Below are 21,025 nucleotides of genomic sequence, written 5' to 3'. Positions count from 1 at the left end.
TACAGAGTATTGGTCTTTATTAATGTGTATTAAATAACATCATAATTTACACTTTAGTGTGGCTTTAGTTGAGACATGTATCCAGTGGCTGAACTGAGTGTAGAGACACATTGTAAAAACTTCATATGTAAATGAGTTGAGCTCCGACAGTGAGAGGGAAAGAAAGGTACAATATAATGTAAACTCAACACACAAACACACAGTCTACCAGTCATTACCAATGTGGTATTCAGTGTTTAGTGAATGACTGTTGCATTGTGGGTATAATGTAAAGTGACTCACTGCAAAAGCAGCATAAAGGCACAGAGCTGAGCACAGGATCATCGCACGTGGCTTTAACTGTCCTTACTTCGGTAGAGTTTCCCTGGCGTCCTCAAGCTTGGCAAGAACCCACTGAGAACGACAGAAACAGCTCATCAAAACCAATGCTTGGCTACAAACCGTCACGGGATATTTGATCTACAGAAATCATATACAGTATTGTTCAAAATAATAGCAGTACAATGTGACTAAACAGAATAATCAAGGTTTTTCGTATATTTTTTTATTGCTACGTGGCAAACAAGTTACCAGTAGGTTCAGTAGATTCTCAGAAAACAAATGAGACCCAGCATTCATGATATGCACGCTCTTAAGGCTGTGCAATTGGGCAATTAGTTGAATTAGTTGAAAGGGGTGTGTTCAAAAAAATAGCAGTGTGGCATTCAATCACTGAGGTCATCAATTTTGTGAAGAAACAGGTGTGAATCAGGTGGCCCCTATTTAAGGATGAAGCCAACACTTGTTGAACATGCATTTGAAAGCTGAGGAAAATGGGTCGTTCAAGACATTGTTCAGAAGAACAGCGTACTTTGATTAAAAAGTTGATTAGAGACGGGAAAACCTATAAAGAGGTGCAAAAAATGATAGGCTGTTCAGCTAAAATGATCTCCAATGCCTTAAAATGGAGAGCAAAACCAGAGAGACGTGGAAGAAAACGGAAGACAGCCATCAAAATGGATAGAAGAATAACCAGAATGGCAAAGGCTCAGCCAATGATCACCTCCAGGATGATCAAAGACAGTCTGGAGTTACCTGTAAGTACTGTGACAGTTAGAAGACGTCTGTGTGAAGCTAATCTATTTTCAAGAATCCCCCGCAAAGTCCCTCTGTTAAAAAAAAGGCATGTGCAGAAGAGGTTACAATTTGCCAAAGAACACATCAACTGGCCTAAAGAGAAATGGAGGAACATTTTGTGGACTGATGAGAGTAAAATTGTTCTTTTTGGGTCCAAGGGCCACAGGCAGTTTGTGAGACGACCCCCAAACTCTGAATTCAAGCCACAGTACACAGTGAAGACAGTGAAGCATGGAGGTGCAAGCATCATGATATGGGCATGTTTCTCCTACTATGGTGTTGGGCCTATTTATCGCATACCAGGGATCATGGATCAGTTTGCATATGTTAAAATACTTGAAGAGGTCATGTTGCCCTATGCTGAAGAGGACATGCCCTTGAAATGGTTGTTTCAACAAGACAATGACCCAAAACATACTAGTAAACGGGCAAAGTCTTGGTTCCAAACCAACAAAATTAATGTTATGGAGTGGCCAGCCCAATCTCCAGACCTTAATCCAATTGAGAACTTGTGGGGTGATATCAAAAATGCTGTTTCTGAAGCAAAACCAAGAAATGTGAATGAATTGTGGAATGTTGTTAAAGAATCATGGAGTGGAATAACAGCTGAGAAGTGCCACAAGTTGGTTGACTCCATGCCACACAGATGTCAAGCAGTTTTAAAAAACTGTGGTCATACAACTAAATATTAGTTTAGTGATTCACAGGATTGCTAAATCCCAGAAAAAATTTTTTTTTTGTACAAAATAGTTTTGAGTTTGTACAGTCAAAGGTAGACACTGCTATTTTTTTGAACACACCCCTTTCAACTAATTGCCCAATTGCACAGCCTTAAGAGCGTGCATATCATGAATGCTGGGTCTTGTTTGTTTTCTGACAATCTACTGAACCTACTGGTAACTTGTTTGCCACGTAGCAATAAAAAATATACTAAAAACCTTGATTATTCTGGTTAGTCACATTGTACTGCTATTATTTTGAACAATACTGTATGTGGTAAACAAATCTTTTGTGATAAAATATGGATCTTAAACTCTTGTGCATGAGCTTCTTTCTTCTTCCGAACACAAAAAAAAAATTGTTTCCAGGACCAGCAACTTTTTTTTTTAAACATTCTTTAAAATATATTATTTTGCGTTCAGAAGAAAGAAACTCGTACAGGTTTGGACCAAATTGAAGGTTAGTAAATGACAGAATTAGCATTTTTGGGTGAACTATCCCTTTGAAATGTTAAGAATATATACAAAAATTATTTTAAGTGCACTGCAAACACACACACACACACACATACATACATACATATACATATATATATATATATATATATATATATATATATATATATATAAAGTTTATTTTTGTATCCTCGTGTTAGATTCAGGTCAAATTTGACCCGTGGGTAATTCTGCTGGAGGTCAGTGGAGATTTGCGTTTTGTTGAAACCATTTTTTGAAAGTTTAAAGATCACATGAACCATATTGCAACTCTGTGCCCAAATTTAAAACCTCTTGAAAGCATACTTAAGACTTTCTTTTTATCATTTATAATAATTAAGACTCAAGGAGCCACTGGGACCCTGTTTATGATCCTGACAGGTGCATACTAGTGATTCTCACTATGACTGGACTTCGCTCTCATTTTACAACAACCTTACAAGCATTATCCCACTCGGTGCACAAATGACAAAAAGTCATCCAATTTCTGCCTAAACACTCATTGTGCTCCTTGTAACAAAAGGTTAAGATTACAGTTCATGATCCAACTTACAATGTGTGTTAAAAAATGTTTGCGACTGTACCTTTGCTAATTCTGGAGTTTTGAAACTGATGATCTTCCCAAACTCTTTGGCACGAGACACTGATTTGACTCGTTCCTGTGAAAATCAAAACAAGATGTTTTCATCACAATAAGATAACTCCTCACTCAGGTTTTAAACATGTCAGGCCATGATATTATTAGTTTTAGTATTTCGTGGTTTTAATACTTTGTCCTCACCAATACAGCTTCGCTTAGGAAAATAAAAGTCCTTTCAGAATTGGAGAAACTGTTAATCAAGTTTTAGGGTTTGGTTTAGGGTTAGTACCTAGTTATTATAGTGTAAATACATACTATACACGTACAACTGGACTATTAAATAAATGCTAAACATAAACATTTAGAATAACATTTGTGCACAATAAGACCAGTGACAAGTAAAACAAGCATTCAGTTCAGATTACATACAGTACACCTCAAACTCTGATGAATGATGCTGTACCTTTGCTTCTATCTGCAGTCTCCTGCCCTCCATGACTATGGGCGCTTTGGTAAACTCATCAAACAGATACTGCCACTCGCACGTCAGCTCCCCGAACGTGCCCTTAGTCACGAAAAATATCCCCCTGCAGGAGGAAAATCACACACACACCAGCTGAAAATCCAATAAAAAGGGCAGTAAATACTATAGCACATAAATAATCACACACAATATTATTTAGTTCTTAGAAATTACATGCCTTTTTTATATTTCTGAAAGATTTTATTGTATTATCATTGTCTGCTTAAGTAATCCTCGAAAAACACTCAGCATTTGGTGCAATATGGGAAAAACATTATGTTCCTGAAGGCTGCAGTACCCAAACTTACAGTCTGGATGAGTTCGACAGATTTCCAGCTTAACCTTCAAACAAGTTTGATACTTTGATTCGATTTTAAAACACATTTTGTTTTCATTTGTCTCGTCTTGTAGCAACAAGGTGCATGTGTCTGTGAGTTTGTTTTGTTCAGAATGACTTAAGTCTGTTACAGTTTATAACACTTTATAACATACACACACACACACATATATACACATATATATATACATACACATATATATATATATATATATATATATATATATATATATATATATATATATATATATATATATATATATATATATATATATATATATATATATATATATATATATAGAGTGTATATTTTCTCTGTAACGGTTTATATGATTCCTAGTGTTTTAAAATCTGTTCAGTTTTATATAAATCATGTAGTGTATTCCAGCCTTTAATGATATCAATATATGGGAATATGGTAGTAAGTTTTATGTGACTATGTTTAATTATTGGTGGTAGGGATTTGTTGAGATTCCTCACCTTAAAGGGATACTTCACCCAAAAATGATAAATTTTTATTTTTATCTGCTTACCCCCTGGCCATCCAAGATGTAGGTGCCCAAGATAACAAACCATTTTTAAATCAAACCGTTGCAGTCTTCAGGGCTGATAGTGAAAAAAATTCCTGAGCCTGAACTTTTTTTCCTTGCCCCCCGAGAGGGTACTATGTATGCGACGCACTTTTAACACAACTTGTTGGCCCCTGGGCCCAAATATATAAACAGCCTAAGTATGTATAACCCTGATCATCATTATTGACAAGTGGCTCTTTTTTAGATATTTTCATATTTGCATTATGCCCTCAGTATTATTCAAGAAAACACAGCATTTTCTTCTCAATATGTTCAGTGCCTACATTGACCTTATTAGCCCATCTTAGTACAGTCACTGGAAGTAAATGCTGCAGATGCTACAGTCATACCAAGACAGGTCAGTAAGTGCCATTACTTACGTTTGGAGTTGAGAAATATGAGACACAATTGCAAACACCTTCGCGCATGGAGCATTGCCTTAACCTGTATCAATCTATTTGACAAAGACACGAGGCCCGCCCCTTAACTACTTCTGATTGGCTCATGAGTCGTTGAGCGTTAAAGCTGCTCTCTGACCTGCGCATCTCACATCTAAATGACAGATCAGTACGACGACATTTAGTGCCATGTAAAAAAAAAAAAAAATTATTTAATAAAAAAAAATCTAAGTTTCCGAGATAAAGTCGAAACTCCGAGATTAAAGTCGGAATATTCAGAGAATAAAGTCGAAATATCTAACCTCTGCAAAAAATAATAATAATATTAATAATAAAAATAAAGTCGGAGAATAAAGTCGAAATGTTCCGAGAATAAAATACTTTATTCCGTGCGGAAACAAGGCTATGGTTGTGACGATGACGCACTTGATTTATTAGCCTATGTAGCCTACTGCTGTTCTGTTTGCATAGACAGAACATAGCAAAACGTTTAGATATAGTTTCAGCTATTAAAACAGTTCCGTTTTGTATGTATGACACATTGATTTCGTTTCTGTTTTATTAAGTTCACTTCCGCAGTAAAGAGACGTCTGCAGATTTTGTTTGTCTGTAAATACACGGTGCGCTGTCATTCATGATGAAAATAAAACTAAATGTCATTCTCCATGATTTCAATGAATAATCCACCTGGTCAACATAATGTTTTATTCATTGATACTTTTAATTGAATAATGCCTATCACTTGAAACTGTTTTGCTGATTTGTATTTATTAAAACGATGTATTTTAAATTTATATTAGTCTACATCAACTTGTATTCCTTGTACATAACAATGAATGTGTCGGAGGGTAAGGGGATATTTGAATTATTTATGAATAAACTAGTGTATTCTAAATCAGTGACAAGATCCTTAATAGAAATCTCCACTTTGACGCGAGAAATGCATCTTTACAGATATAATGAAAGAGTTTTTGGTTTGATTTGTTTTATTTCGTTAAGCAATAATTTAAATCTCCCCATCTATGTATTTGATGTTGGTAAGGCATGTATTGTTTTGAGGATAATTCGTTTCTACTGGATAAAAAAAAGTGCAAGTGACGGCTCTTGCGCCTCTGTATTGCATTGTGCAAGCTTCCACTCTCCGCACAAACCATTGGATATGCGCCTATACCTTATGTATATCTGACTAATAAAAAATCTTCCCATTACAACTTAATTAATAAAAACAGAAACGAAATCATTTTGCCATACATACAAAACGGAACTATTTTAATAGCTGAAACGATGTCTAACATAACAGCACATATTCTCTTCCGTGCTTTTAAAAACAGACATCAAATAAACATTAGACAATCTTTTTTATTATTATTATTATTTTTATTATTTTTTTAACATGGCACTAAAACGCCGCCGTAGACCAATATAACCAGAACCTGATTTTTTGTATTTATTTTTTCGCAGCCACAGTAGCCTACGCCGGAAATCCGGCGTGGTGCCGGAACGCTATCACCCCTGAGTCTTATAATGGAAGTGGATGGGTATTACGGCTAAAACATACAATAAAACAGAACATACACCAACAAAACCAAATTAAACCCTGTGGCTTGTCTCGATACATTGATGTGCAAAGACACAATGATCTGTGCAAGAAACTAAACCGTATTTATAATTTTTATAATTTCTTTTGTTTACCCCTGATTCACTCAATGTCTGAACTGTCAGAACTCTCCTGAGTGCGTTCTCAACAGCAGGCCCATGAGGCTTCTTCTTCTTGCTTTATAGTGGATCACAGACTTATAAGTGCATTACTGCCACCTATCTCTCAAGTGGATCATTGACTCTCCTAATTAGAATTGTAGATAGAGTGTCAATAGTCCACTTCAGAGATAGGTGGCGATAATGCACTTATTAGGGGCCATCCACATGTCGCACCCTAAAAATGCATGGAAAATGCTAGGTGCACCACTTTCTGTTTTTCATCTGCCGTTGCTAAGCAACCATGACCCGCCCATGAAGACGTGGAATGGATTTGCAGCACTAAAAATCACTTCCAGTTACTCTGCTACTAAACTTATTTAAAATATCCCTATGATCAGCTATTCCTTCATCTTGGCTGAGCTTTCAATAATGTTAGGAAAGGTTAAAGCTGACTGGCTGGTTCTTGTCACATGACCTGCGCCGCACTTGCGGCATTCTGAAAAGCTGAAATGTTTATATCTCGATGCGGAGAAAAAATGAGTGCATCGCACTGTATGCATGTCGCTACCATTATGAGCGTGCCTGCTGCATCTCTACATTTGAAATAACGAACTCAAATGTGCAAAAGACGCAATATATGAACAGCCCCAAGACTGTGATCCGCAATAAAGCAAGAAGAAGAAGAAGCCTCACGCGCCAGCTGTTGAGAACACGCTCAGGAGAGTTCTAACTGTTTTGGACATTGAGTGAATCAGAGGTGTAAAAACAAAACAAAAACAATTATAAATACTGTTCAGTTTCCTGCACAGACCGATCGTTTTGTGTCTTTACACATCAATGTATCCTCACGAGCCGCAAGGTTTAATTAGGTTTTGCTTGTTTATTTTGTGTAATTGTACGTTTTAAACATGATTACCATCCACTTCCATTATATGACTGACAGACTGCAACAGTTTGTGTTAAAAATCTTTGGTTTGTGTTCTACTGAAGAAACAAAGTCACCTACATCTTTGATGCCCTGGGGGTAAGCAGATCATTGGGTGAAGTATCCCTTTAAGTATGAACAATGTTTGCTTAAATAATCCCTAGTTTTTGTTAAGTACAATTATTTTAACTGAAACATGGGATGATTTTCCTCAATCTGAATGAATACAATATTTTAGTTCATAAGAAACAAGTAAACATGTGTGCAAGCTATTTTTGAGTCCAATAATAGTTGCATTCAAATGTTTGGCTAAACAATTATATACACCACCCCTTTAATTGGACATTCACATAATGGCTATATAAGCAGATTGTAAAGATGCATGTAAACAAATTCATCACCTAAAAGGTTTGAAGCAAAACAGTCGTGACATGTTTAATGCTACTGTACTAGTGTATGGTTGAAACCAAATGCCCCTTCATCTAAATGTGCTCATGTGACACTGCCCATGCAAAATAAGGGGTTTATATAATTCACCTACTTTTTAGTGATCATCAGGAAATCTGATTCGTTCACCTTAGCATGAGCAAAGTATCTGTACTTGGCAAACTGTCCGTTTTCAATACTCTACAAACCAAATGGAGAAACCAATTAATACAAGAAAACACAATCAGGTGATCTTATACGATCAAATCTTTTCTGGCCATCACATTCCTAAAATAGAAAAACAGTGATGGAGTGAGTGTTAATACACAAGGACTGATGAAAAGACCAACAGAGGAAGCAAAATGTCAAAATCATCTACTCATCTTCATAAACGCAGCACTAGTTTCTTAAAATCAAATTTAAATAGTTGTGCAAGACTTTAATTCTAAAGCACTTTCACAATGCCTGTAGTTCTGACTGGTGTGTTTGAACCAGATCTGGAAGCAAGAATGCAAATTTCCAAAATTTCCCTAGTAAAGACACTAGGGAAGAAAAGAATTGAATGCAAAAATTAAGCAAAGGTTTAGTCGCAACGTTTTCTAAAGAGACTAAAGTCACAGTATAAACATTTATTTATTAGAGGATCAACCCCATGAGATGAAACATCTCGTTTTCATGGGGGTCCTCAGTACACACCCCTGCTCTGTGTACCTTGCGTCTATAAATCAATAAAATGTGATGTCATTTGCAATGCATTGTGGGATTGAAGGGTGTGGAACAGGTTAATGATGAAAAAAAAAACAAATCAGAAGGAATAAAAGCAAAACAATTGGCAATCATAAAACAGCAATATTTACATTTAAAATAGATTAACCACTCTCTAACTGAGCACACAGTAAATGATTCTGCTTTAAGATGCAAGTTACACAATCAGACTGAACATTTAATAAAATGCCCTTAAAAGGACACATGTTCCTCATCCTCATCAGTGTCAGTGCTATTCCTCTGAGAGAGGGCCGTTCTGCTCTGTGAACATGACAAGAGAAGAGAGCTGCAGTCAGTGAGTCAGGGCCAGTGCACTACTCCAGAAATACTAAGTCCGCGTTTCCACCACAGGAACTTTACCCAGGAACTAGGGACTTTGGGCTGGTACTCAGTGTGTTTCCACCGCAGGAACCAGGATGTAAATAAATATAAATAAATAAAGTCCCTGCTGGCGAGGTAATACTTTTTCAAAGTTCCGGAACTTTCGGGGGCGGGTCTTGGACGCTAAACATCCTGATTGGTTAAGTTCACACACCATTGGTTGGATTCAACCACCATTTATTCAGATCATTTTCAAAATATTACTGTTATTGTTTCATGAAATGTAATTTTAAAAGTATTTCAGGCAAGAATGTAGTTGTTTAAAACTCAAATCTGTGGTTTATTTATAAAGACAGCGCCTATTTAAAAATGTGTTTCGCCGATCTCGGAGATGGTGAGCTCCACGTGATCAGCGAGGGCTCAGTCCTCATGTATCCGCCAAGAGCAGCCTCACCTCGGCTAGACCTTTTTACCCTTGGGTTGACCAGCTTCACCAGCTATGGTTTACTTGCCTGCAATCTAGACTAACATGAAACCAGCATAAACCAGCCTGGACAAGCATGAAGATTCATGTTGGTCTAAACTGGTTGTTTAATGAAAACCGTGAGTGTTTAAGATAATGGCATAGAATTGTGGAGCTTTTCAAATACAATATATATATAATATTTTCAAATACAAAACAGTTCTGTAATAATTTGACAATATTGCAGTTTTTACTGTATTTTGATCACATAAATCAGGGTTTATACAGAGTTACTTAAATTGAATTTACTATCTTTTTACCACCTATTTTACTACCATCACAATATTTTTACTACCAACACGGCTTCGAACTTCAACTGTAGCAGTGTTAAGTGTTAAGTAAAGTGACAAGTAAAGACATGAAATATCTTTCCAAAATGAATTAATAACATATTTAATCATAATTTAATGAGGCAATTATAACTCAATTTCAACACTGGGAGGGAGAGATAGAGAACCAGAGAGAGAGAAAGAGAAAGTCAGGAGAGGTTCTGTAGGTGTATGTGAGTGTGCATGTGTGTTAGGGCAAGTGAGTGAGCTACATTCAAGTAAGAGGGAACTCTACCATAGGACTTGGATTAATCAAGATATCACAACAGGCCTTGGTCCATAGGATTTACTCAATATGTCAGAGAGTAACAATTACATAAAAATTAGAAGACAGACTGGACCTTTAGAATGAACAGCTACACAATGTGTAATAATAAAGTGCAATTGTACACTATAATAACTTTATTTCATTAATAAACAAATAACTTCAACACTGGACACAAGCCAAGCACTGTCCAACACACACAGAGAGAGAAAAAAGAGAAAACATCAAACAGAAAACACAAAGCCTCTCTTTGAAACGAATTTCGTTTTGTATTAATTTTATCTTAATTTTAATCCATGTTTCATTATTTTGTATAAATCACAACACGTTCAGACATGAACCAAAACTCAGCGTATAGGTAGCCTAGGCTACTTGCCTCACAGACCTAAACAAATTAGAAATATCCTATATCTATTAGCGATAAGGCTTCATGTTTGTAAGACTGTCAAGCTGTCCATCTGTCACACGCAGGTCGTAGTTTGTGGAGAACACTAGAAGAAAGGCCTTCTGAATATATTTGAATGAAAAAAAAAAAAAAAAAAAAACACTCTCAAAGAGCCTTAAGCGAAAAGTTGATTCAGAGAACGTACTCGGTTACGAACGTAACCTCGGTTCCCTGAGATACGGAACGAGTACTGCGTATGGGGAAAAGCTCCTTTTTGCCTCGATACTGAAGCCTTTTTTCAATAACGCAGTGCAACTGCACTGCCATTGGTTTAATCTGTAAACTTTTTTAAACCAATGACAGCGCTGCGTAGCTGCGCGAGCCTGTGGCGATGAATGGGCGGGGCAAATGGCTATATAAGCAGGCAATCGCCAGAGGAAATCAGGTCATACGACTGAAGCGACGACACTGAACCCGCAGCCTCGTGGCACGGCATATAACGCAGTACTCGTTCCGTATCTCAGGGAACCGAGGTTACGTTCGTAACCGAGTACGTTCCCTTTCGATACTTCACTCATACTGCGTATGGGGAACGAATTCAACCGCGCCGTGCCACGGTAGGGAACGACGAGACTTAACTTGAACACCCTGGGGTCCAGAGGATAAGTGAGAGGCCGGAGCCGTCGAACCCTTGACGCTACACTGCTGAGAGGGAGCTAGCTCCCTGGAGGTGGTATGATGACAGAGTCTGCTAGAGGCTGTCGTATCAAACCGAAAGAACCCGAGCATGCAAGGTCGGGATATCCAAGTTATAGAACCTGACAAAAGTGGACGGCGAGGACCAGCCGGCCGCCTCACAGATGTCCTTGATAGAGACACCACTAGACCAGGCCCATGAAGAGGCCATCCCTCTAGTAGAGTGGGCTCTAACTCCTATGGGGCACTCAAGGCCCATAGAGGAGTAACATAGAGCGATAGCTTCAACTATCCAACGCGAGAGGCGTTGCTTTGAGACCGAAGACCCTTTGGTGCGGTCACCAAAGCAGACAAAAAGCTGGTCAGATTGCCTGAACGGCTGAGACCGCTCAATGTAAATTCTCAAAGCCCTCACTGGGCAAAGTAAATCCAGCTCTCGCTCACCTGACAACGGAGGCAGAGCTGAGAGGGAAATTACCTGTGCTCTGAATGGCGTCGAGAGCACTTTAGGTACGTAGCCATGCCTGGGTTTTAAAATGACCTTAGAGTCATTAGGCCCAAACTCAAGGCATGCAGGGCTCACCGAGAGGGCCTGCAAATCGCCAACATGCTTGACCGATGCTAGAGCAAGTAGCAGAGCGGTTTTGAGCGTTAGGGGCCGAAGGTCAGCTGACCGCAGCGGTTCAAAGGGAGGTCCTTTGAGTGCTCCAAGGACCGTGTGAAGGTCCCAAGTGGGAACGGTAAGAGGACGTGGGGGCTTCAACCGCCTAGCACCTCTCAGGAAACGCACAATGAGGCTGTGTCGACCCACTGATTGGCCAGCAATAGGAGCATGAAATGCTGCAATGGCTGCTACGTACACTTTGAGTGTGGAAGGGGTGAGACCCTTTTCTAGACGCTCCTGGAGAAATGACAGTATCGGAGATACATCACACTCAACAGGGTCTTTGTTTTGTGCTAAGCACCAGTCAACAAAGACTGACCATTTTTGGGCATAGAGGCGTCTTGTAGACGGGGCTCTTGCCTGAGCAATGGTGTGTAGTACGTCCCCGGGGAGGCTCAGAGGCTCCCATCGAGGGACCATACATGCAGAGCCCAGAGTTCTGGCTGTGGATGCCAGATTATCCTGTTCGCCTGAGAGAGGAGGTCCCGCCTCAGGGGGATCGGCCATGGGGCTTTCATGGAAAGCCTGAAAAGCTCCGAGGACCAAACTTGGGTCCTCCAGAGTGGGGCCACTAGGAGGACTCTGTGTCTGTCTTCCCTGACTCGTCTGATGACCTGAGGGATCAGAGCGATCGGGGGAAAAGCATAAAGAAGGAGGCTGGGCCAGTTGTGGGCCAGCGCATCTGTTTCCTTTGAAAAATAAGTTGGGCAATGAGAGTTGCTTTCTGAGGCGAAGAGGTCGACCTCTGCCTTCCCGAAAATCTCCCAGATTTTGAGAACTGTCTGGGGATGGAGCATCCACTCGTCCGAGGGGACATTGCTCCGTGAAAGCATGTCTGCTCCCAGATTCGTCTTGCCAGGTATGTGTGTCGCCTTGAGCGATCGCAACCTGGGTAATGCCCATTCCAAGAGGCGCTTTGCCAGTGCGCAGAGGCGGCTGGACGAAAGGCCGCCTTGGTGATTTATGTAGGACACCACTGTCATGCTGTCCGACTGGACTAGGATGTGGCGCCCTTCCAAGATTGCCTGAAAGGATTGAAGGGCTCGTTCTACTGCCAGCATCTCGAGGCAGTTGATATGAAGATGGCTTTCTTCGTGCGACCACGAGCCGAAGGCTGGTCTGCCCTCGCACAGAGCACCCCAACCCAGGTTGGACGCATCTGTTGAGAGTACCGTCCTTCTGGAAACCGCCTGTAGGGGTACTCCACGACTGAACCAAACAGGGTTCATCCAAGGCTCCAGGGCTGCTAGACAGGCCTGGTTGACCCTGATGCGAAAGCGGCCGTGCCGCCAAGCATGAGGTGGGACCCGGAGTTTCAGCCAGTACTGCAAGGGCCGCATTCGTAGGAGGCCGAGCTGTAAAACTGGGGAGGCGGAAGCCATCAGCCCTAGCATCCTCTGAAAGAACTTCAGAGGGAAACAGGCTTTGTTCTTGACAGAGGCCGCGAGCTGCCGAAGTCCAAGAGCGCGCTCTGGTGATATGACCGCCCTCATATTGACGGAGTCGAAAACTGCTCCCAGGAACGTAATACGTTGGCTGGGGAGCAGTGAGCTCTTGGCGAAATTGACCCTGAGTCCTAGGCACTGTAAGTGGCTCAGGAGCATGGATCTGTTGTGGTCTAGCTCGGTTCGTGACTGGGCTAGAATGAGCCAGTCGTTGAGATAGTTCAGAATGCGAATTCCCATCTGTCTCAGAGGGGAGAGCGCCTCGTTCATGCACTTCGTGAAAGTGCGGGGAGCTAGAGACAGCCCAAAGGGAAGGACTGTATATTGGTAAGCCACACCCTCGAACGCGAACCTCAAGAATCGTCTGTGATGGGGGGCTATCTGGATGTGAAAGTAAGCATCTTTCAGGTCCAGCGAGAAGAACCAGTCCTCGGGGCAAATCTGCGTGAGGATCTGCTTCAGTGTCAACATCTTGAACTTCCGTTTCATGAGGGAAAGGTTCAGGTGTCTGAGGTCTAAGATGGGTCTGAGACCGCCATCTTTCTTGGGGACAAGGAAATAACGGCTGTAGAACCCCGACCCGCTGTCTGAGGGAGGAACTATCTCTATGGCTCCCTTCCTTAACAGCGTCATCACTTCGGCACGGAGGACCTGAGCATCGTCCGGCTCTACCGAGGTGGGAATCACTCTGCGAAAACGCGGGGGTCTTCGGGCGAACTGCAGTGAGTATCCGTGTTTTATTATCCCCAACACCCACTTGGACACTCCGGGGATGGCCTGCCAGGCCTCGGCCCGCGTGACAAGGGGCTGGATAGTGTCGGATGGCAGACCGCTGATCAGGGGCCTGAACACTGACGAGTGTGGAAGAGGAAAAGTGCTCTCTTTTTGAAAATGTGAAATATTTATTGTGTTCGCCGTAACAACGGCGCTTTGCGTGGACGCAACAAGAGTGGGCCCAGGTCGCACAGCAGACAGGCGAGAGAGCTTCCGGGGTGGTCCGGCCGCGGCGGGACTTTGCCCCTTCCTCTTTCTTCCCCAACGATCAGGAGGATTTAGAGGGCGTCGGGTCCAGCACAATCCTTTGCCGGGGGCCCTGACGTCTAGGCGGTTTAGCGCGCCTAGTGGGGCGAGCTGGGTGCTGCTCCTTAGGGGGTGCCGCCTGGGGGGTAGAAGGGGCAGGTTTGCTCTGGTGCTGAGTCGGCGCAGTCCTGGGGCGACTCGGGGCAGAGGTGGATCGCTTGGGCAGGAAGTGTCGCATGGCTTGGGACGACTTCTGTGCTGCAGTGAAGCGTTCTGTAAACCCTTCTACCGCTGGTCCGAAGAGGCCGCATGGAGAGACCGGGGCATCGAGAAAGGCCACTTTGTCGCTCTCCTTAATCTCTGTTAGGTTGAGCCAGAGGTGGCGCTCCAGCACAACCAGGTTGGCCATGGATCGTCCGATGGCCTGGGCCGTGGCTTTCGTGGCGCGCAGAGCCAAATCAGTGGCGCTGCGGAGGTCACGGAAAGCAGGTTCACTAGAGCTAGACTCATCCAGGGAACGGAGAAGCTTTGCCTGGAACACCTGCAATATGGCCATGGTGTGCAGAGATGAAGCGGCTTGGCCTGCAGAAGTGTAGGCCCTGCCAGCCATGGCAGAGGTCGTCCTGCAGGGCTTGGAAGGAAGGGCTCTCTTATTTTTCCACCCCACAGCCGCGGGGGGACAGAGGTGAGCAGCCACGGCCTCATCCAGGGGCGGCAATTGCTCATAGCCCTTCTCCTGAGAGCCATCTACTGAGCTGAGAGCTGCAGAGGAAGTGCGTAGGCGGGCCGAGTAGGGGGCGCGCCACGACTTTGTCAGCTCGTCATGAACCTCAGGGAAGAATGGGGCAGGTCGCTGGCGGGGGGCCTGGCGGCGTCCTGGCAGGTACCACTCGTCCAGCCTGCTGCGTGTCGGCTCTTCAGGGGGGGCCCACTCCAAATGGAGTTCCTCAACGGCCTTGGAGAGGATGCGGAGAAGCTCGGCATCCATCCCAGCTCTGGCGTCGATGGGCTCCAGTGACGGCAGGTGGGCGGGGTCAGAATCGCCGGCCCAGTCCTCCGTTTCAGAAGCCGCGAGTGACATGGAGTCGTCAAGCGGCTCGTCCTCCGATCCGCCAAAAGAGACGAGGTCGCTCGCTTCAGCCGAGGGACGCTGCTCTGGGCGTGAGAAGAGGACAGGGGACGGCTCTCTCATTGGAGAGGGTGAGGCACGCGGGCGCTGAGCCGGCGTGAGCTCACCCAAATCCGGGCGCTGGGCCCCTCTTCCCCGCTGTCTTTTCCTGGCCGGCTCGCGGGAGGAAAAAGACGGGAGGGCGCGAGGGGCGGGATTACTTTCATTAAAGAAAGCAATCCGCGAGCGCAGAGAGGCGAGACTCATGCTTTCACAAAAGCAGCATGAAGTCTCAGTGAGTGCAGCCTCAGCATGGGGTTTACCCAGGCAGAAAACACACTCACCATGGCCGTCGTCCTCATGCAGAGGGGCTCTGCATGTGCCACAGCTGTGGCGCGGCATGGCCGTCGCCGTTAAAACGGCGTTAGAAACGCTCTTTTAGAGCGGTGAAAACCGCTGGAAAAAGCTCTTTTAGGATCGCCGGATGGCGGCAGGAGATCGCTGAGAAGCGGCCGGAAGCGGGAAGCGGGCGGCCCGAGATCGGCGCTGAGAGCGGCTGTCTGCGAGTACGCCGGCGCTGCAGGCGGTCGGCGGTCTCAGCTGGTCCGCTGAGGTGCCTCTTCGACGGCGAGAGCTCGTTCCAGGCGAAGGCGTTCAGCAGAGATCCAACGAAGTGAAGTCGTCGCTGAAGGAGTAAGATCTGATTTCCTCTGGCGATTGCCTGCTTATATAGCCATTTGCCCCGCCCATTCTGGCGGGCTTTGGCGCGCTGCATCGCCACAGGCTCGCGCAGCTACGCAGCGCTGTCATTGGTTTAAAAAAGTTTACAGATTAAACCAATGGCAGTGCAGTTGCACTGCGTTATTGAAAAAAGGCTTCAGTATCGAGGCAAAAAGGAGCTTTTCCCCATACGCAGTATGAGTGAAGTATCGAAAGGGAACTGTAGTTTTAATGAAGAATGGGCTGATAAGTACGTATTCATAGTTCCTACTGTTAGAAATGCTGTACCTGTGTGCCTCATTTGCTTTTTTTTCATTAGATTTAAAAATGAATAAATATGGAACGGACCCGAATATTCGTTCGGTGGGTTGGAATTCGATTTAAAAATTTGATTTTTTTTTTTTTTTTTGCACACATTGGATCCCCCGCGAAACTGTTCTCATTCCCCCTTGAATAAGGCCGGCGACACACTGCGTGAGCGTCTCAGCTGCGTGGTGTGTCCATTTTTATTCCGGCTCCCATATTTAACAGGTTGGAGTTTGCACACTGAGACACGCGGCTCAGGCGCGCACGAGCCACGCGGAAAACGCGTGCATGCTAGAAATAGAACCGACTCGTGTTCCAACAACAGGAGTGTTCTCTGGCTAGAGCGCAGAACAGCGGAGTTTGTATGGACCGAAGTGCATGTCTGAGCTTGTGTTTTGTTGCTTTGACATTGTGGAAAATAGAATAATAGAAACAAAATGTATTAGCATTTTTACCCGTTATTATCAATCTAAATTAATCTCGTTTTTAAATTTAACTTAATTTTGTTTTTCTTTATTTAAATTTAGTTTTTCTTTATTTAAATGTAGATTTTTTTTTCGTTTTTTTTTTATTTAAATTTCGTTTTTTCTTTATTTAAATTTCGTTTTTCTTTATTTAAATCTACCCTTACTGTGCCAATTTGTTAGTCAGAAAAATATTAGACTACCTTAAAAGTATTGCTTAATTTAACAGACCTGTGTGTGTGCGTTTTATATCACTAGTGCAGTGTCCGTTCCTGGAGCATAAGCCCTGCCCGCGTCAGGTGCGCCGCTTCCCGCTTGCGCTGTTCGGACTGTAGTTTACTAAAAGTTTATTAATTCTGAATGTGTCGTGTCTCACGTCTCGCGTGTCCATCTATATTGCACCAAATGCGACACTGCACTCCCTCGTGAAGTCGATTGGATGAACGGTTCTCGAAATAATAAAAATGCCAACGGACATACAGACACAGATTCCTGCCTTTATTAGAGAGAAAAACATTTTCAGCCCCTCTCTCCTAAGCTTCAAATAGTCGATGTTCATTACTACCGAAGCTTCGAAGCTCAAAAAATGGTATTCGGACCAGCCCTAAACTTTTACAAGGCTATTTTCCTCTTACAAGGCTATTCCTGAATTCCTGAAGTTGACGTTACATGCTATAGGCTAATCCGTAAGAAATGCATTTTTCTCCGGCGCGTTCACTACTGCGAAGATCGCGAGTCAGTGTCAACTTCATCTTTGCAGCTGACACAGAAACACTTGTTTATTAATAAACAATTAAAATGTCATAATATTTTTTTACAGCGTTTAGGTGCCGTTCATATGAACGCGTCACCACTGCATGAGAGAGAGAGAGAGAGAGAGAGAGAGAGAGAGAGAGAGAGAGAGAGAGAGAGAGAGAGAGAGACACACACACACATGCAAGGTCTCTCCCTCTCTGCCGTGTGCTCGCTACACGTTTTGCATGGGCGCTTTTGCTCACTCTAGATTCGCACGCAGGAGATTTGAACTAATTTCCAGGCATCATAACATTACAAAAATCAATTGTAATATTTTTTTATTACTATTTTGGTATGATGAACATTCACCCGCCAGTGTGGCGGATAGCCTTTTGAGATTTTACTCGCCAAACGGAAAATCTAACCGCACATGGCGCTTTTTAATTTCGGACCCTGGCTGCTGGGCCAATAAAAACTGGCCGTGGTTTGGACACCCATGATATAGACCCAGTTAGATGGGGGCTTTGAAAATTTACTACCTCGTCAGATGATGTTTATTACTTTTTACCAGCCTTAATTTGGCATAATTTAATTTACTACCTTTTACTACCTTTTACAACCCCGCGGAAACCCTGATAAATGCAGCTTTGGTGAGACTCATGACCACAAATATGTGAATGGTTGAGTATCTGTGTATTTTAAAGTGTACTGTAAGAGACTGTTGTCCCTGCTCAGGATGTCATGTCAACTGCTCCATTCCCTATTATCATGGCCATTCCTGTTATTTTTGTCTTTAAACCAGTTTACCGCCATTATCTTGAACACCAGGAGTGTGACGGCAGGAAGTGAAGTGTCATGCGTCACCTGCAGCATCTGGCTGCCAATGCCCTCCCTCTCTTTGTACGGCCGGATGACTCCATCCTCATGGATGAAACGAGGAGGACGTAAACTCTCCACATCCTGAGACGTCCCTGCAGCTCTGCATTCAAATCAGGCCAGAAAATCATCACAATCAGGGATTAACAAAGCCTCTTTCCTGAGCAATGTACACAGACATATTCAGAGACCTTTTGATGCCTTGGAAGGTGCTGCTGGCCATGTCTATGATGCCCCCTGTTGGTCTGGTCAGAGCTCCCACCAAACCTTTGCCCACACCCTTAAAGAAACCCGCCGCTCCTTCCTTCTGAGCTCCTACAGCGCACACACACACACACACACACACACACACACACACACACACACACACACACACACAACACACTGAACACACAGGTTCAACACTGAAACGTCAGAGAAGTGCAGATGACCGGTGGTTGTACCTTTAATGGGTTTAGTCACAATGCCTGTGATGCCGCTCACAAACCCCTGTGGGATACGGAGAAAAGGTCATATTTACAAACTGACTTCCCACGAAAATTAAATAAATATCTGCTCTACTAAGTGCAAAATATAGATTGTAGACTCATTGTATAACAGTCAATTAAACCTTTGTATATTGTTTTTTATTCATTAATTAATTTTTTTCTTGGTAGCGTTGTGTCAATGGTTGGAAAATATATGTAAGCATGATATATTTTTTCTGTTGTCAAAGAAAATCTTTTTAAATAAAGAAAATAGTTTTTATTTAAATAAAAAATATATTTATGACTTAAAAATACTTATTTTGTAGCTGCATGTTGCAGTATGTGACCATTAACTGACACCAGAGAACCATGAACATGCAAATGTGTTGTTAACTTACTGAAATCTCAACTATAGAACAGTTCTTTCATCATTTACTCCATTTCGTGTCATTTCAAATCAGAATTACATCTTTTCTTCTGTGCATTATAAAGAAGATATTCTGAAGAATGTCAGGAATCAAACCGTTTCGGTTGCAATTTACTTATGGGAACTTATGACCTCCTTATGACTCCCAAATACAGTGGAAGTCAACGGGAATCCGAAATGCTTTAGTTACCAAAATTCTTTAAAACATCATTTATGATGCACAGGAAACAGACAGTCATACAGATTTGGAACAATAGTAAACAAAAGTAAATGACAGAATTTTTATTTTTGGATGGGACTATCCCTTTAAAATATACGTCAAAAAAATACTTTAGGTCTATAGAGCCAAAAGAGTTTAAATAAAGATAAATGCACACACATAATTCATAAATACACACACAGGATACACAAATGCGCACAAAATTTACAAATGCACACACAAAATTTAAAAAGCACAGAAGATTCACAAATGCATACAAAATTCATTTCACAAAATTCACATTTACATATCCACTCAAGATTCACAAATGCACAGGACAAGATTCAGAAATGTATTTCTGATGCACACACACATATATCTTGATTTACAAACTGCTTGCGGTCTGTGAACTTCACTGCATTTGTGTGTGAATTTTGAGACTCCCCTGACTTGACTCGACACACAAATGCTTTTTTTTTAAACAGGGAATTGTCAGCAACCAATCAGATATCTCCCTTCTTTTAGCCAATCACAAGAATGCACCCCACGTGGGGGATTGTTTACTTATAAGCCAATCATATGAACGCTTTCACACAGCACGATATGCCTGTGGTGCTGCATATTATATGAAATTATATGAAAAGACAGATGTTTAGATTACAATTCAGGTTTACTTTTTTATAATTTTTATATAAATTTATAAATGTCTCAATACATATAGCCCAGTGACTGCAGAAAAAAAGTTAACCATGGATTCATAAATTTGCAATAGGCAATTATTTAATTTTATTGAAATATTTTAATGAAAGAAAAAAAAATTACACCTTTTTGAATATTTAAATATATTTAAATATTCTTTTGGATGCAATATAGAAGTCACTTTAATTATAATAATTCGGTCCCTACATGGAGAGTCAGTGGTCCACTGCAAGAGGAAAGTGACTCTCCGGCTGCGCAAAGTGAGTCGCCGGCTGCATGAGGAAAGTGAATTGTTCGCTTAGGAAAGTGAGTCGTTCGCTGCGTGACTCGTGAGGAAAGTGAATCGTTCGATGAGGAAAGTGAGTCATTCGCTGCGAGAGGAAAGTGACTCTCGGAAAGTGAGTCTCCTGCTGCGCAAAGTGGGTCGCCGGCTGCGTGAGGAAAGTGAGTGGTTCGCTGCGCGAGGAAAGTGAATCGTTCGCTGAGGAAAGTGAGTCGTTCGCTTATTGGCTCATAAGTAAAGAATCCCCCACGTGGGGTGCATTCTTGTGATTGGCTAAAACAAGGGAGATATCTGATTGGTTGCAGATCATTCCCTGTTTAAAAAAAAAAGGCATTTGTGTGTCGAGCCAAGTCAGGGGAGTCTAAAAATTCACACAGGAATGCAGTGAAGTTCACAGACCGCAAACAGTTTGTAAATCAAGATATATGTGTGTGTGCATCAGAAATACATTTCTGAATCTTGTCCTGTGCATTTGTGAATCTTGAGTGCATTTGTAAATGTTGTTTGCATTTCTGAATTGTGTGTGTATTTCTGAATTT

General features: G+C 42.4%; 1 protein-coding gene across 1 annotated transcript in view; it reads right to left on the bottom strand.

Annotated features, from left to right (window-relative positions):
- LOC128018293 (intermembrane lipid transfer protein VPS13A) overlaps positions 1-21,025 on the bottom strand; it is a 95,096-nt gene continuing 74,071 nt past the window's right edge. The window contains exons 65-71 of the mRNA XM_052603727.1: positions 18,855-18,900; positions 18,603-18,726; positions 18,400-18,514; positions 7,905-7,990; positions 3,374-3,497; positions 2,915-2,989; positions 1-393 (exon numbers count right to left, since the gene is read on the bottom strand). Coding sequence (XP_052459687.1) covers positions 346-393; positions 2,915-2,989; positions 3,374-3,497; positions 7,905-7,990; positions 18,400-18,514; positions 18,603-18,726; positions 18,855-18,900 — 618 coding nt within the window. The 3' untranslated portion in view covers positions 1-345. The remainder of the gene's footprint in view (positions 394-2,914; positions 2,990-3,373; positions 3,498-7,904; positions 7,991-18,399; positions 18,515-18,602; positions 18,727-18,854; positions 18,901-21,025) is intronic.

This window comes from Carassius gibelio, chromosome A8 (genome assembly GCF_023724105.1).
Source record: "Carassius gibelio isolate Cgi1373 ecotype wild population from Czech Republic chromosome A8, carGib1.2-hapl.c, whole genome shotgun sequence".
NCBI lineage: Eukaryota > Metazoa > Chordata > Actinopteri > Cypriniformes > Cyprinidae > Carassius > Carassius gibelio.
The sequence above is the reverse complement of the archived record's forward strand: the minus strand, read 5'-3'. Positions and strand labels throughout refer to the sequence as shown.